At 36.6% G+C, this 15,851-nt stretch overlaps 1 protein-coding gene across 1 annotated transcript in view; it reads left to right on the top strand.

Annotated features, from left to right (window-relative positions):
- HDAC2 (histone deacetylase 2) overlaps positions 1 to 14,710 on the top strand; it is a 28,658-nt gene extending 13,948 nt beyond the window's left edge. The window contains exons 5-14 of the mRNA XM_055330176.1: positions 331 to 469; positions 2,900 to 3,041; positions 6,435 to 6,527; positions 6,608 to 6,716; positions 9,648 to 9,788; positions 10,012 to 10,120; positions 10,937 to 11,067; positions 11,904 to 12,059; positions 13,613 to 13,670; positions 14,340 to 14,710. Coding sequence (XP_055186151.1) covers positions 331 to 469; positions 2,900 to 3,041; positions 6,435 to 6,527; positions 6,608 to 6,716; positions 9,648 to 9,788; positions 10,012 to 10,120; positions 10,937 to 11,067; positions 11,904 to 12,059; positions 13,613 to 13,670; positions 14,340 to 14,370 — 1,109 coding nt within the window. The 3' untranslated portion in view covers positions 14,371 to 14,710. The remainder of the gene's footprint in view (positions 1 to 330; positions 470 to 2,899; positions 3,042 to 6,434; positions 6,528 to 6,607; positions 6,717 to 9,647; positions 9,789 to 10,011; positions 10,121 to 10,936; positions 11,068 to 11,903; positions 12,060 to 13,612; positions 13,671 to 14,339) is intronic.
- The last annotated feature ends 1,141 nt before the right edge of the window (positions 14,711 to 15,851 follow it).

Genomic DNA, 15,851 nt, shown 5'->3' with positions numbered 1-15,851 from the left:
TCTTTCTTTAAAAATAAACCCCATGTTTTATGATCGTAGTGACTTGAACTTTTTTTAGGTTCCTTACTTTTGTGTTTTCACTTAGAGATTTCTCTCCTCTACCTCTCTTCTGGCTACCCCTTTCCATATATACTCTTATTTAATCAGATCACAGCTATAGGATAATACTTACCTAAGGAGAAACTGTTGTTAGTGTCCTAGACAATGATCCTTTTTGTAATTTTGAACTCTTACTTATACGTGGCATACTCTTTGCTATAGGGCTTTTGTCTTGTTATATTAATTTTTTTATTTTAAACACTTCTGAAGTCTACCCTGTATTTTTTTTAGCTGGTGCTGTGAAGTTAAACCGACAACAAACTGATATGGCTGTCAACTGGGCTGGAGGATTACATCATGCTAAGAAATCAGAAGCGTCAGGATTCTGTTACGTTAATGATATTGTACTTGCCATCCTTGAATTACTAAAGTAAGTTAATTTGTGTTGATATTTTTCTTATGGAAAAGTTTTAATTAAAATGATACAAATCTATGACTTAAAAAATATCAAGGAAATGGTGGGTGAAAAATAGCTCAGTGCTGAGTTCTATGGATTCATTACAAACCAATGTAGAAATACAGAACATTTTCCCATTCCTTGAATTAATAAGCATGAGAAATGCACATACATGTCTATAAAACTCACATTAAATATACCCTTTTACAAAAACCTAGAAGTCGTTCAGTGATTTAGATTTGAGTTAGTTTCATCATCATCAGTTTCAACTAATGAAAGATGACATGACTCTGGAAGTTTATGCTCTAACGTTTTCTAAGTTTTAACTTTTGAAGGCAGAAATTTGAAACTCGTGTTAAAGGAAATTTGTTTATTGATGAATCTAGCTAATTGCCTAGCTTCCACATGGAATGGGGCTTTGTTCTTTACTAATGGGGATAATTATCTCTAAATTACTAAAGGAGTTAGATTTACAGTGATCCCCGACTGCAGTTTGAGGGAGAGATCTATAGAGGGACATTAGAATTTGGAAATTTACAAAGGTTTTTTTTTTTTTTTTTTTTTTTAACCATTATCAGTTGTAACATGTCTTAATAGATTTCACTTCAGATTGTAGTGAAGGAGTTTTTTTGTCAGTATCAAAAAAATATTCTTGCCTGTAGTTATTCCATGCATATTGTTTATTGAGGCTAATTTCTTAGTTGTGTAAAATTTGGTTTTACCTCAGATAAATAGCTAAAATGTTTCAGTTAACTCCTTGAGAGCCAAGGAAAACCACTTAAAATTACTTGCTTGTTTTTTTTTTTTTTTTTAAAGGTTTTATTTATTTATTCATGATAGAGAGACAGAGAGACAGATTCACAGGCAGAGGGAGAAGCAGGCTCCATGCAGAGATCCCGATGCAGGTCTTGATCCCGGGTCTCCAGGATCACGCCCTGTACCAAAGGCAGGCGCTAAACTGCTGAGCCACCCAGGGATCCCCCTATTTGCTTGGTTTTTAATTCAGCCAACCGTTGGTGTTGTTGGTTCCTGTGTCTCCATCTCTGAGCAGTGGTTCTTGACTGCGTAGACCCTTAAACAAGCTTAACATAATTTGTCTAGACATATTTCTCTAACTGTCATGATCTATCATGATTTAATTGGCTGTTGATAAGCCACTTATGAACCACTCAAAAATTTACTTGGCTAACACCTCTTATTTTTGTGAAGAAAATCTATAATGAGACATTCTGCTTTTTAAAAAAAAAAAAAAAGATTTTATTTATTCATGAGAGACACAGAGAGAGGGGAGCAGAGACACAGGCAGAGGGAGAAGCAGGCTCCCTGCAGGGAGCCCAGTGTGGGACTCGATCCCGGGACCCCGGGGTGTGACACCCTGAGCCCAAGGCAGACGCCCAACCACTGAGCCACCCAGGTGGCCCGTGCTTTTTTTTTTTCTTTACTGAATGGTGCTTTCCTGTGAGTTGAGGATATTATCATGGGTCCTTAGTCTGATGTCAGTTTGCTTATTTTCTTTGAGCATAGTGGTGGTATCCTTCTATAATAAACATGCAGTGCTCTGCCATTTTATTCAATAACAAAATAACACTCCATTATTATGTCATAGAAGGATGACATTCAGAGTTCATTTCCTTTTGTTTTGATATGGGTATGTATTGGCAATGGGATGTCACAGTATGGTGATATACATGGCCTTAAAATGTATTTGAGTTGTGACTGTACCGCTGCAGTGTTTAGTGCTCCAGGCAGCACCGTGAAGGGACAAGAGTACCAGATGGTTGGTTTCTGTCACAGCTTACTACTTGCAGTTGCGAGCACAAAAGAAGCCATAGATCATTTATAATCAAATAAACATGGCTGTATTTTAGTAACACGTTATGGACATTGGAATTTGAATTTCCCTAAATTGTCACATACGAAATATTCTTCTAATTTTATTTTTCAGTGATTTAAAAATGTAAGAACTGTTTTAATCTCAAGGTTTACAAAAAGACTCCATTGGTCAGATTTGGGCTATGAACTGTAGATTGCCAACCACTGTTTTATAATACTGAAGATTTATTAGACGTTTTAAAGTAATCATCCATCCTGTAAGTGCAGTATAATATTCAGTTGTTAATATATAGGAGCTGGTAGTATGTTTCTAAAACATGTAGAACTGGACAGATTTCACAGAGAGTAAGTACATTTTTCTTACCTAGATTGGGGCTAAAGAGAGGATTTGAAGATCGGAGGCTCAGTCTTGTAACTTTAGATGTTTGAATGGTCTCTTAGGCTGGAAATTAAGAGAAAGGATTCAACATTCTGAAATGGCAGAGCTTGAAAATATTTCTGAACCCATTTCAGAAGAACCTGGTTCTCATTTAAAACCTTTTAAAAACTTAACCGATGCTTTATTTTCAGGTATCATCAGAGAGTGTTATATATTGATATTGATATCCATCATGGTGATGGTGTTGAAGAAGCTTTTTACACAACAGATCGTGTAATGACTGTATCATTCCATAAATATGGGGAGTACTTTCCTGGAACAGGAGACTTGAGGGTAAGACTGAATTTCTATCTGAATAAATATTATGATATAAATATTAGAACTGAAGAAGATAATAATCCTATATCTAAACTAATACTGTCTAGAGTCATTTAGAATTTATATGCAGAGTTGAGTCATTTTATATGCTATATAACGTTTGCTAGAATTCACTTTTGTTGACTATAAGCAAAAATTCAGTGAGAACTGAGAGGACTTTTGCCCCGCCATTTTCTTTGGTCGAATAATTATTTTTGAACATCCTTGAAGCCCAGAAGCAGTTTTCTTGATGTTTATTTGGATCTTCAAAACCTACTTGACAGTAAGTAGCCAGCATTGCTGTTGATTGTAAAGATTGGTGGATGACAATAGAACTAAGTCTATTTTATTTTAGGTTCTTGTATTACCCCCCCTTTTATGATTAGTCTTGGTTTAATAGGTCTTACTTTAATCTCCCCCCCCCCCCCATTTACTGCTCTTTTATTTTATAAGTATAAAACCACTGGTCACATCTTGTTTGTACAAAGTTCCTCCAGTAGTTTTGCTTTGCTGGCTTTTCCTGACCCAAACTACCTGCATGTTGAAAATTTATTCAAAGATTTAAATGACTGTTTTTAAATTCATCCTGGATTGTATAGGAATTTTCTCTTATCGTGGCATTCAATATTAGTTTGGAATTTTTTAATGTTATTTTTCACATCTGTGGTATGTATTACAGCTTATTTTAGCAACTAATATTTTGAAGAGTAGCCTTATTTTTCAAATGCGCTTTCTTTATTTGACCACAAGATGGTGCTCTTTCAGTTAAGAGTCATGATGGTGAAATCTTACAAATGAGTAGAAGGTCAGTCGTTTTAATTTGTTGGAATTCAAATTATGTGGCTTTTAAAATTGCAAATTTGTATTTTCAGTGCCATGCCTGCTAGCTCCGTCAGTGCGTTTCTCCACTTGGCCCTAACTTACATACCAGTGATTCTTAGAGTATGAGCCTTAGGCAAGCGGAATCGGCATCTCCTGGGGACATCCTGTCAGGCCTCGGGAACTGATTCTGCGCACAAACTTTGAGAACCACTCACTACCCTAACCAGTAGAATTCCTTTGTCTGTAGCCGTTGCACCCGGTAGAAATTCAGCAGAAACCTTCGCAGTTTTAAGCTTAAACTAAGTCTTTTAATAAAAAATGGCAAAACACGGCCTCTGTTTTAATTTCTGACAGTATTCTTATTGTTTAAAGTTGTTGGAACATATTGGAGAGCGGGTATCTTTTAAAGGTCATAGAATGACTTTCAATATTTCTTTTATTCACTAAAGATTTTGTGCTTACTATAGGAAATGTCAGCATATTTTCCCTTTAGTTATTATAAAGGTGTCCCTAAAATTTTATAAGGAAATCAAATTATACTCTATTGTACATGGAGTACTATTTGGAATTTCATAAAACTTGTGTGTATCTCTGGATGTTAATAAACATTCCCTTTTCTACCTGCCGGTTCATTCTAAATTAGAAAAGAAAGCTACTCTGAGCTTAGATCATTGTTAACATTGCTTGTATCGATTAGATTGGGAGTCTTTAAGTGGAAGAAAAAGATATGGTAGAGTAGCAGTTGAGGAATAAGGAATGGAAGGGAGAAAGCTTGGTGCAACAAGGGAGCAGCTGAGGCGCCAGGTTTTGGTTAGAGTGAGAAGAGCTGACCAACTTGCTGTATTCTGAAATCTTACTGTCAAAGTATGTCCCAGGAGTTTAGTTTTTTAAAGTGCAGAATTTTACGGATTCACAGTGCTTTAGTTTATCAACATCTAAATGGTTTGTATTTAGTTAAGCATTTTAGGTTTCTTCAAGAAAAATTGTTGCGGGAGATATGTAATTCCACTACTTTTTCTTCATTGGAATTTGGATCATAACTCTAATGTTGAAGGATAAACTATGCTTTTTTTTTTTTTTTTTAAGATTTTATTTATTTATTCATGAGAGACACAGAGAGAGGCAGAGACACAGGCAGAGGGAGAAGCAGGCTCCATGCAGGGAGCCCGACGCGGGACTCGATCCCAGGACCCCGAAGTCATGTCCTGAGCTGAAAGCAGAGGCTCAGCCGCTGAGCCACCCAGGCGTCCCTAAACTATGCTTTTTAAAAATGAATCAAACTCAATCATTATATGAGAGATAAGGGGAGACTTGTAAAAAAGCGTTAGTAATCCTAAAGATTCACATATATTGAGACCTAATTTAAGAATGTAAGAATCAGCCACCACCAGTCCTTTCGTGTTGCAGTTAAAGAACTATTTGGGGGCACCTGAGTGGCCTAGTTGGTTAAGCTTCTGCCTTAGGCTCAGGTCATGATCCTGGGGTCCTAGGGTCAAGCCCCGTGTCGGGCTCCCTGCTCTGCGGGAAGCCTGCTTCTCTTTCTTTCTCTCCTACTCCTCCTCCCCCACCCAGTACATTCTCTCTTGCTCTATCTCAAATAAATAAATAAAATCTGTTTTTTTAGAAAAAAAACGTACTTTGTAGCAATTTTTGTGCTGTACCATTTCTTCGAGGAATTCTGTGTGTGTGTGAGCGCATATAGGTAGATTTACACGCATCTGCGTGTCCATAATGTATATGCATAGTACATGCAGTGTTAGGGTATACGCATGTGTGTGTGTATATGTTGCTGAACCCAGCTCTCAGTTTCTCTTACTTCTTTGGGGAATATTAATATCAAGAGTGGTATTTATTCAACAAGTAGAAATAAGACTTTATTTCAAGCCCAATTATAGAGCAGATTTTGGTGCTTTAGTCTGCATTTGTCAAAACTTGAGGACAGTTGGAGCTTTTGTTTCATCATAAATAAACTTATATCATGAAGTGAGCTTCAAAGGAGGATTCTGCGTTATAGAGACAATTGTCCTGCACGGTTCTTTGGCTCAGGGTATCTGTTTTCCATAATGTCTTACATATTCTGTTCATGATTAATTTCTTGGTCAAATATAATACTGCCTTTAATTGTTAAGTTTCTTTTTCCCCAAAATAACCATTACAAATTAATTGGAATTGATTCTTTTCAGCTTAATAAAGCAATCCATTAATATTGAAATATAGACTTACTCTGTATTATTTCCTTTTTAAAAAAAAAATTCTTAAAGATTTTATTTATTTAGAGACACAGAGAGGCAGAGGGAGAAGCAGGCTCTCTGCAGGGAGCCTGTCTTGGGACTTGATCCTGGTACCCCAGGATCACCCCCTGAGCCGAAGGCAGACGCTCAACCGTTGAGCCACCCAGGCGTCCCTATTACTTCCTTTCTTAACCCAACAGATGAATTCAGAATTTGATATTGTTACCTAGTTTTTTAATCCTGTAAAAAAAATTAATAAACATGCAAACGTTTTTACTATGGAACACACTAAGAGCTGTTTATTCATGCATTTTAGGATATTGGTGCAGGAAAAGGCAAATACTATGCTGTCAATTTTCCAATGAGAGATGGTATAGATGATGAATCCTATGGGCAAATATTTAAGCCGGTAAGTAGTATTCTTTTCAAAATTAAAATGGAATTTTAAAATATTTTTAGAGAAGGTAACAGTTGTTATTTTGTACATAGATTATCTCAAAAGTGATGGAGATGTATCAACCCAGTGCTGTGGTGCTACAGTGTGGTGCAGACTCACTGTCTGGTGATAGGCTTGGTTGCTTCAATCTGACAGTCAAAGGTAAGCTGTTTCCTGGGTGATAGTCCCAGGAAAATTTTTTTTTCTTTCCAAGAACTCATAAAAGTTGTCATTTTAATATTTTGCTTACTGTATTAACCCAGAACCCTATGTTTTGCTTTTTTGTTATTGTTGTTGTTGAATGTATGTATGCATTTGGAATTGATTTTCATAACTATAGTCTTCTTTCAGTGAATTAGGTGGTTTTTATTTTGTTGGTACATTCATACATGAATAATTTTATAAAGCTGCTTGAAGTCCCAACCAAGGCAGCCATTGTCAATCTTTTTCCAAATAACACGCAGACTCTCTTCTTCCTTCCTTCCCCTCCTTCCTCTCTTTCTTTCTAAGATTTTATTTTTAAGCAATCTCTGCACCCAACATGGAGCTTTAACTCAAAACCCCAAGATCAAGAGTCGCCGGCTCCTCAAGGCTCCTGAGTGGCTCAGGATGTTGAACTTCTGACCGTTGATTTCAGCTCAGGTCATGATCTCAGGGTCGTGGGGTTGAGCCCTTTGTGGGGGACTCTGCTTGAGATTCTCTCTCTTAGTCTCCCCCTGCTCCTCCCGCTGCTGATGTCTGTATCTCTGTCTAAAATAAATAAAATCTTTAAAAGTTGCATGCTCCTCCAGCTGAGCCAGCCAGGTGCCCCAGACTTTGTTACTTTCAATTTCAGCTTTGTTTATTCACTTCCCATCATGGAAGAAGAGGGAGGGATTCAGGTCTTTTTCACCACTTTGCCTCCAGCACATGCACACACTCTTCCAGTACCTTAATTTCTACAGTTTAAATCTGATTTTGGTTGTGGCATTCAGTGTTTAGTGTCATCAACATTAAAGCATGTTCAGCTTAACAAATTTTTCTTTATTGTATAACTTCTCTTGCCTGATTTTTTTCATTACTTAGCTTTTTCTTTACTCATTATTAAACTAAGTAGCTTCAGGTGTTCAGGTGCATCAAGTATTCCATTATGTTGACCTTCTTGAAGAATAGCCTTCTGACCTGTTACTGTTGGATGAGTATCCCCTCCCTATAGGCTTGGTAGAACAAGGAGCTCTTTGCTTCCCTTCTGTGTGCCTGCCTTCCCTCCCACATTACTCTTTCCTCTGTCTTCATCTTAATTTTGGTCTCATTTTGGTAGAGCACATTCTCAAGTAGCTTTCTGAGAAAAGATGTGTGGGGGATTAGGAGTGCAGCACCCAAGATTTAAATTCGATCAAGTGTTGGAATTAACGTGTACTAGGAGTCCAGACCAAAGTGAAAGATCACCATCATGGAGGGAACTTCTAGGGTAGGAGGAAAAATCCTGAATTTTATTTAATAAGTTCTTAAAATTTGTTATATGAGAGTCAGTAATGATGAATGTTGTATATGGTTTTATAGTTGTTTTCCTTTTGAACTTTGAGTTGACAAATGGCTGTTCTTAATCACCTCGTAAGATGTGAAGAATTCTCAGCTCTAACTTTTTTAAAATGACTCTTGGCTTAAATGGAATTACATAACTAAACCCAGATGTCTAATTCTTTTACTTAATGTTATGATTGCTTCTGTACCCAGTTAGCATTAGAATTATGGTATAATCTGTTCTGCCTCTCTTAGGTTGAACCAGTACAAACTTGATTCCCCCTTTTCTTGGTAGATCAGTGGCGGTCAAATAGCAGTTTTCTATCGTTCAACTTAATGTGTTGATAACCACCTCTTGGTCTCAAAATGGACATGATCTTCCTAACGTACACAATGGGCACTAACTGTCCGTTTTCATGTCCTGGCTCTTTGAAAATGCTTTAATGCTTTCATGCTTAAAAGTAACAGCATTCATAAATCCTATACTGTAGTGTTTTACAATAATCTACCTTTCAACTGTTAGAATTTCACTTGTATGAAGCATAAGGGTATTTGTAATCCTAGATCTTAGATTCTAAGTTTTCTCTACTGCCAGCTTCAATTTAGATTTCTCAGGTCTTTTGAAGTCCGTTACCTCTTGTCCATCTCCTTTTTATCTTCATTTATGTTGTTACTGTTGTGTTTCTGCCATTCTTCATTTTTTATAGGTGTTAGTTTTAGCCTTTAAAAAAAATTCCTTTATAGTCCTTTTTATCAGGTTTTGAGAAGAAGGAAAAGTGTTTTTGTTTAGCCAACTTTTTTTTTACTCAGAGGTCTATAAAGTAACTTTCTGTTTACTTTGTCTTTAAAAATACTGAAGTGGTTTTTATCTAAGAAGACTGTTTTTTCAGTAGCAGCAATAGAAATTGGGTTATGAGTTTCATAGTGCAACAGTTAAAGAATACTTAATGGAAATGTACTATCTTTGGATGATGGAGTTTCATATAGCTTTTTCTGTGTACTTGATTATACCAAATATTCTTTAGTAAGCATGATTTTTTTCTGTAATCGAAGGGTTTTTTTCTTTAAAGATTGATCTGTATGCCTGAATTTTTGATATATCCATAATACTGGTAACTAGCTTATAATTGATTATTAAATAATCACATTTATGCAAAGAAAATACTTTGTTTTTATATTTGGTTTACTTTCTGTTCAAGTTTCTACATGTAGAAATTTGTTGAAGTGTTCCTCATGTAATAGGTAGTAATTTTATAATCTTAGCTAAGATTATCCATAGTACTGCGATCTGATGATATCTGCATAAAGTTCTGTTCATATTTTTAATCTTAATGGTATAATTTGCTTTTCTGTCAGGGACACTTGTTAAAATAGCCAGTTGTATCTGAGTTGTACATATCCTTGTATGAAAGGTATTTGATTAAAAAATCTTAGACTAAAAATTCCTTGAGATTTTTGCATATTCTTTAAATACTTAGAAAAACCATTTTGGTTTATGTAAAACTGTTTGCATTTATTATCTTTTTAAAACTTATTTTTCAAACTGCTAAAATATTTAGATTTGCTGTTAGCCAATCTTTTTTGTCTCAGGTCATGCTAAATGTGTAGAAGTTGTGAAAACTTTCAATTTACCATTACTGATGCTTGGGGGAGGTGGATACACAATTCGTAACGTTGCTCGATGTTGGACGTACGAGACTGCGGTTGCCCTTGATTGTGAGATTCCCAACGGTAAGCATTCGTGTTAAGACCCATACATACAAATGTGGGTGGGTGGATGATGAGCTTCTAAAGCCATGTGAACAGGAGAGCAGTCACTTAATAAATGCCCTTTGTGTTCACTTTTAAGCGTTTTCTTGGGGAATGTTTCACAGCTTGAATCTGGGTTTTGTGCATGGATTTGTGTAGAAAACTGAGCTTTTAATATGTTACTTTATTTTATTGTTTTTAATAGAACTGCCATATAATGATTACTTTGAGTATTTTGGCCCGGACTTCAAACTGCATATTAGTCCTTCAAATATGACAAACCAGAACACTCCAGAATATATGGAAAAGATAAAGTAAGAGACCATTGAATTGATTTGATAAACATTTCATCTTTATTTTTATATATCAGATGTTTCCTTTGTCTTTTTCAGAAGCATTTGAAACGTTAAGATGACTGATTTAATTTTTTTGAGATAATGAAAACGTATGTGCTTCGTAGCTCAAAAATATTTCCATTTTCTACCAAAATGGATTTTTAAATTTCAAAAGGCACTGTAAATTGTATACTTTCTTGCCTTACAAAAAGTGAAATTTTCCTTTTTGAAACATTTTGGTAGGAGCACCTGGGTGGTTCAGGGGTTGAGCGTGTGTCTTTGGCTCAGGGCACGATCCCAGGGTCCTAGGATTGAGTCCCATGTCGGACTCCCTGCGTAGAACCTGTTTCTCCCTCTGCCTGTGTCTCTGCCTCTCTCTGTGTGTTTCTTATGAATAAATAAAAATAAAATCTTTAAAAAAAAAAAAAAAGAAACTTTTTGGTAGAACTTTATCTCCATGAACAAAGTGTTTAGAGATCTGTTGTACTATACAGACCCAAGTTTGTGTCTTCTCTGCCAACACACTAATTTTTGTGACATTTGGCAGGTTAATTTGCCTTTAGGCTTATATTTTCTCATTTTTGAAATGGGGGATGAAATAGTATATATATATGTTGTAAATTTTGAGGATTAAATGGGTTAATGATAGTCTGAATGTCATGCTTTTATATTATTATTTAACTCATAGGTTAAGTCAGGTAAAAGATGAAATGTTTGCTTAATATTTCCTCTTACGTTTAAGAGGAACATGAAAAGAAATGAATTTTATCTAATAAATTTGCATGTGTAATTTAGACAGCGTTTATTTGAAAATTTACGCATGTTACCTCATGCACCTGGCGTCCAGATGCAAGCAATCCCAGAAGACGCTGTTCATGAAGACAGCGGAGATGAAGATGGAGAAGATCCAGACAAGAGAATTTCTAGTAAGATAATGCCTTGTTGTGTATTGTTACATTCAACTTTCTTATGTCTTAAAACCTGATTTGAATGTCAATGTTTTTAGTTCATGTGACTCTGTGTGATCAAGGGGGTGCCTGGGTGGCTCAATCGGTTGAGTATCTGACCTCTTGATTTTGGCCCAGGTCATGATCTCAGGGTTGTGAGACCAAGCCCCACACACTGGCTGTGGAGTCTGCTTGGGATCCTCTCTCCCTCCCACCCCCACTCCCCATGCATGTGCATACATGTAAACATGCTTTCTCAAAAAAAAAAAAAAATCCTGTATATTTGGGAATGAAATGAAAAGTAATACCATTTATCCAAAGTAGGATGAGTTGACTAACATCAAGCACCTTGCATTGGAGTCTCTAGCCTCCCATTCCACTTAATATTGCCTGCTAGAGTTCTAGCATAATGGTATGCTATTGTGGTGTAGACCTTCTAACATACTTGGTAGTAATGATATTTTTAATATTGTCTATGTCTCATTTTAGCTCTAAAATGATTACGGTTAGTCCTTTGAAAAAGACGTTATCCCCACCTCCTAGTAGTAAAACATAGTTTTCCCCTCCAAATTTTTCTTGGTGAGATCCCCAAATGTTTTTCCTGTTGCTTTGAATTATTTCTTCCTAGCCTCCGATCTAAATTTTCAGTATTGAACAAACCATGCATTCAGTTCTAATCTTAAAAATATTACGTATCTGTTACCCTGTACTTTTAGATGTAGAAATTGGTTGGTGCATTTGTACCTGAGTGTGTTAACAACAATTAAACCTCTGACCATCTTTGTCAACTTTTCTTAAAATCCTTATATAATCAGTTCGAGCATCAGACAAACGGATAGCTTGTGATGAAGAATTCTCAGATTCTGAGGATGAAGGAGAAGGAGGACGTAGAAATGTGGCCGATCATAAGAAAGGAGCAAAGAAAGCTAGAATTGAAGAAGACAAGAAGGAAACAGAGGACAAAAAAGCAGGTCAGATTTATTTTTTGTTAAATATATTTTAATTATAAGTTTTAAAAATGAGCTTCGCTTCAACTTTTTATGAAATCTGAAGCCAATTACACAAGTATTAAAGGGGGTGGTTTTGCTGGGTAGATGACCTTTGTCCCCGGTGTCACAGGTAAATGGTGCTTACCTTTTAAATCTTTTATTTAGAGCTCTGTCCATGTTACTAGGTACGTTTGCTTTTATAATATAGAAAACCTTCTTATCGTCTCTTGTTGACAGAGGCACAAAATGATGAACATCACACTATGATAGAGATCCGGTAGAAGACAGAGGGGTTCTATAGATCCATTTGTATTCTGAGCAGAGCTGAAATTCTAAGATAGTCTTTAACTACCTAAAAGTTTATTTGATGGGAATAAAACATCCTTAGACCAATTTCACCATTGTGAAAAAGCTGAGAGAGTGGACTTTGCTCAGAAATTATTTGATGAGGGATCCCTGGGTGGCGCAGCGGTTTGGCGCCTGCCTTTGGCCCGGGGCGCGATCCTGGAGACCCGGGATCGAATCCCACGTCTGGCTCCCTGTGCATGGAGCCTGCTTCTCCCTCTGCCTGTGTCTCTGCCTCTCTGTCTCTCTCTCTCTGACTGTCATAAATAAATAAATAAAATCTTTAAAAAAATTATTTGATGAGAATATAAAAACTGAGGGAAAACCGGAAGGGATTTGGAAGCTAGGTTGGAGGCGAGGTATAATACTTTGATACCTTAACTTAAAAATGCCGTAGGCTTGTCTTTTGACAAAACGAAGGTTTAGGCAGTAAATTTAGTACCAGAATATATTATCTTTTATCTGAGTTCGCAGAGCACTTAAACACACTTTGGTCATTTTATTTAATATACATTATAATGCCTCATTACCGGGTTTTACGTGCCTGCGTTGCTAGATTGAGCCGCTCCTGGCTAGGGAACGCCGCGGTATCCTAAATACCTGTATTCCTAACACTTAACACACCTGCGTTTGCAGTGTTCATGTTGCTGTCTCACTGATCTTTACGACAGTGGTCGAGTTTGTCGGGACTTGGCCTGCTTATCTTACCTGATTCTCCCCTCTTCTCACGTACTTCAGTCCCGGTGGTCTTTCAGTTCTCCCTCCTATAACCTATTCAGTCTGCCTTGCCTCAAAGTCGTCTTAAGTTTTTTCTCTGTTCTGGATACTTCATCCCTTTTACCACCCAAAAGCTCTTCATTCTTAGGATACCTCTCAAATGTCACTTTTCTGTGGTAGCCTCTCCCAGCACCGTCGCTCGGTGCTGCGCTCCTGTCTGTAGGCCGACCTGTCCACAGCGTACCCGCTGAGGTGGTGTAGAGGGGAAGCACCTTGACGGGGGCAGGGCCTGTGTTACATCGGCCCCTTGAACCTCTGTCTTAAAGGCAAAGTGTAAATAGATGGTTGCTGAGTTCATGAATAGTAAGATTGTATATGGCAGCTTTTTATATTTTATTTTAAAGTTACATATTTTATATTCAAAAATAGGCTTCAATCTCTTCCCAATTTCTCTTCCCAATTTATGTTTTTAGATGTTAAGGAAGAAGATAAATCCAAGGACAGTAGTGGTGAAAAAACAGATACCAAAGGGTAAATTATGTTCCGTATCGAGTGACTTTTCTGTGCTGTAAAAATAAATACATTGACTTTGGGTGTGGATGTATCGTATTCTTTTGAGAAGTGCTGGACTGAACTTGATTGAGAGCATCAGTTGTATGAAGTGCTCTAAATTCTAGTCCGTATTGGTACATAAGGTAATCTGTAACATATGCCGTCTTAACCATCCGTCTGTGTTGTCTGTTCGTCTGTTACTCACGTAGCTTGCCTTAGAAGATGGTAAAGAGTAGTCATAATACTGTATAACTGAACATAAATCGGTTTGTACTCTCGTATGGAATGTATCTCGGGCCTTTTGCTGTTAACTTTATGTGATCTTTTCATGGTGCTCTTATTTCTTTGTGTACACGGATTTTGTTAGTTTTGGGTAGTGGTGGATAAATTGAAACACGGGGCTAGCATGAAACAGTTGACAATGCAGTTACATTTAGAGCAGAATCATAATTGAGGTTTTTATCATCAGAAAGCATATAAATCCCTGACCTCGTCTGATTTTGTGTTAGCCTTTATAGGATAACGTGGACTAGATTGTAAAATCACTGGGAAGATTTAAGGTAGTCAGTACTCCGGGAACAGTCAGGACACTGTGTGTTTGGGCCGTGACCCTACGGGGCCTTAATGTTTTATGTTGTCTCTTAACAGAGCCAAATCAGAACAGCTCAGCAACCCTTGAATTTGAATGTCTCACCAAGTTCAGAAACCATAAACGAGTGAGAAAATATTGGGAAGAAAAAATTTTTCTTTTTGAAGACTTCCGGCTTCATTTTATACTACTTTGGCATGGACTGTATTTATTTTCAAAATGGCTTTGTTTTTGTTTTTCTTGGCAAGTTTTATTGTGAGTTTTCTAATTATGAAGCAAAATTTCTTTTCTCCACCATGCTTTATGTGATAGTATTTAAAATTGATGTGAGTTATTATGTCAAAAACTGATCTATTAAAGAAGTAATTGGCCTTTCTGAGCTGATTTTTCCATCTTTTGTAATTATCTTTATTAAAAAATTGTACTTGGATTGTCTTTGTCTGTTTATTACAACAAATCTTTTTTCGGGGGCTAATAACAGGACTTTGTACAATTAGGATACACGAGGAGTGAAAGATAACTGATCACGACTTTAAGGACATCCGTTTAACTGTTCAGGAAAGACTGTTTTCCGGTACTTCTTTCTTAATGTGATAGCAGTTCCTCTTCTAGCATCTTCTTTTTATAGTTTGGCTAGTTACTACCAGTGAGGATTGGCATCTTATTTTAATAGTTTATCTCTAAATTAACAATATAGGCTATGTGATTGAAATACAGGAATTATATTTGAGCTGAACCAAAGATTCCCAAAAATTGGAAATGAAAATTTCTGAATTAAGACCATAATCAGAGAAGGAAACTTGTCTTCCATACTGAGCAATATGTGACTTTGTTGCCCACCCCCACTGTGTACCAAGTAGACAAGGATTGTATGGCTGTGCTTGACCAGAATTTTCCTGTATTCATACTAAGTCTAAAATAAAACCTATTTAGACAAAACCTGGTCCTTTTACTGCATTTTATAGAGCATCCAGTTTCCACTATTGCACACAAGTCTCCAAACCAAAGAAAGAAACACTTAAAGAATTTGTTTATCTATCTGTTCCCTTTCATGTCCTGGGTATGCAACTGAAGATAATGGGAAAATGCACCCAGAGCTTACATTCTAGTGGTAAAAAGCAGACAAATGGGTAATTTATACTTATTCCAGGGTGTGCAATAGAAAAAAATAAAACATTTTAACTTGTCAAACTTTTTTGCCCATCCTGAAGTAATTGTTTTGAGACAAAAATCATAAAATTCTGGAAGATAAGTGGAAACTATTTCTCTGTAAGCCCCTATGTTGAGAAGTACTTGAGACGTTCACGGAAACACCTGGATGTAGGTAATGAGCAGCCACGTACTTGCTCTGATTCAACAGACTTCGCTTTTGCCATATTTACTAAGTCCTTTTTTTTTTTTTTTTTTTACTTTAAATATATTACACCAGTTTGAAGAGTTTATACGCTTGGCCATTTAATTTAACTCCCCTTTCCTGCTTTATGGAAGTAACCATTACTCTGAAGTTCGTGGATATTTCACCCACTGCTGCAAATCTGTCAACCTCCAAGCCTTTATGACGCTAAGTATTA

Source organism: Nyctereutes procyonoides, unplaced genomic scaffold (genome assembly GCF_905146905.1).
Source record: "Nyctereutes procyonoides isolate TBG_1078 unplaced genomic scaffold, NYPRO_anot_genome, whole genome shotgun sequence".
Classification (NCBI taxonomy): Eukaryota; Metazoa; Chordata; class Mammalia; order Carnivora; family Canidae; genus Nyctereutes; species Nyctereutes procyonoides.
This window is presented reverse-complemented; position numbering and strand designations above follow the sequence as displayed.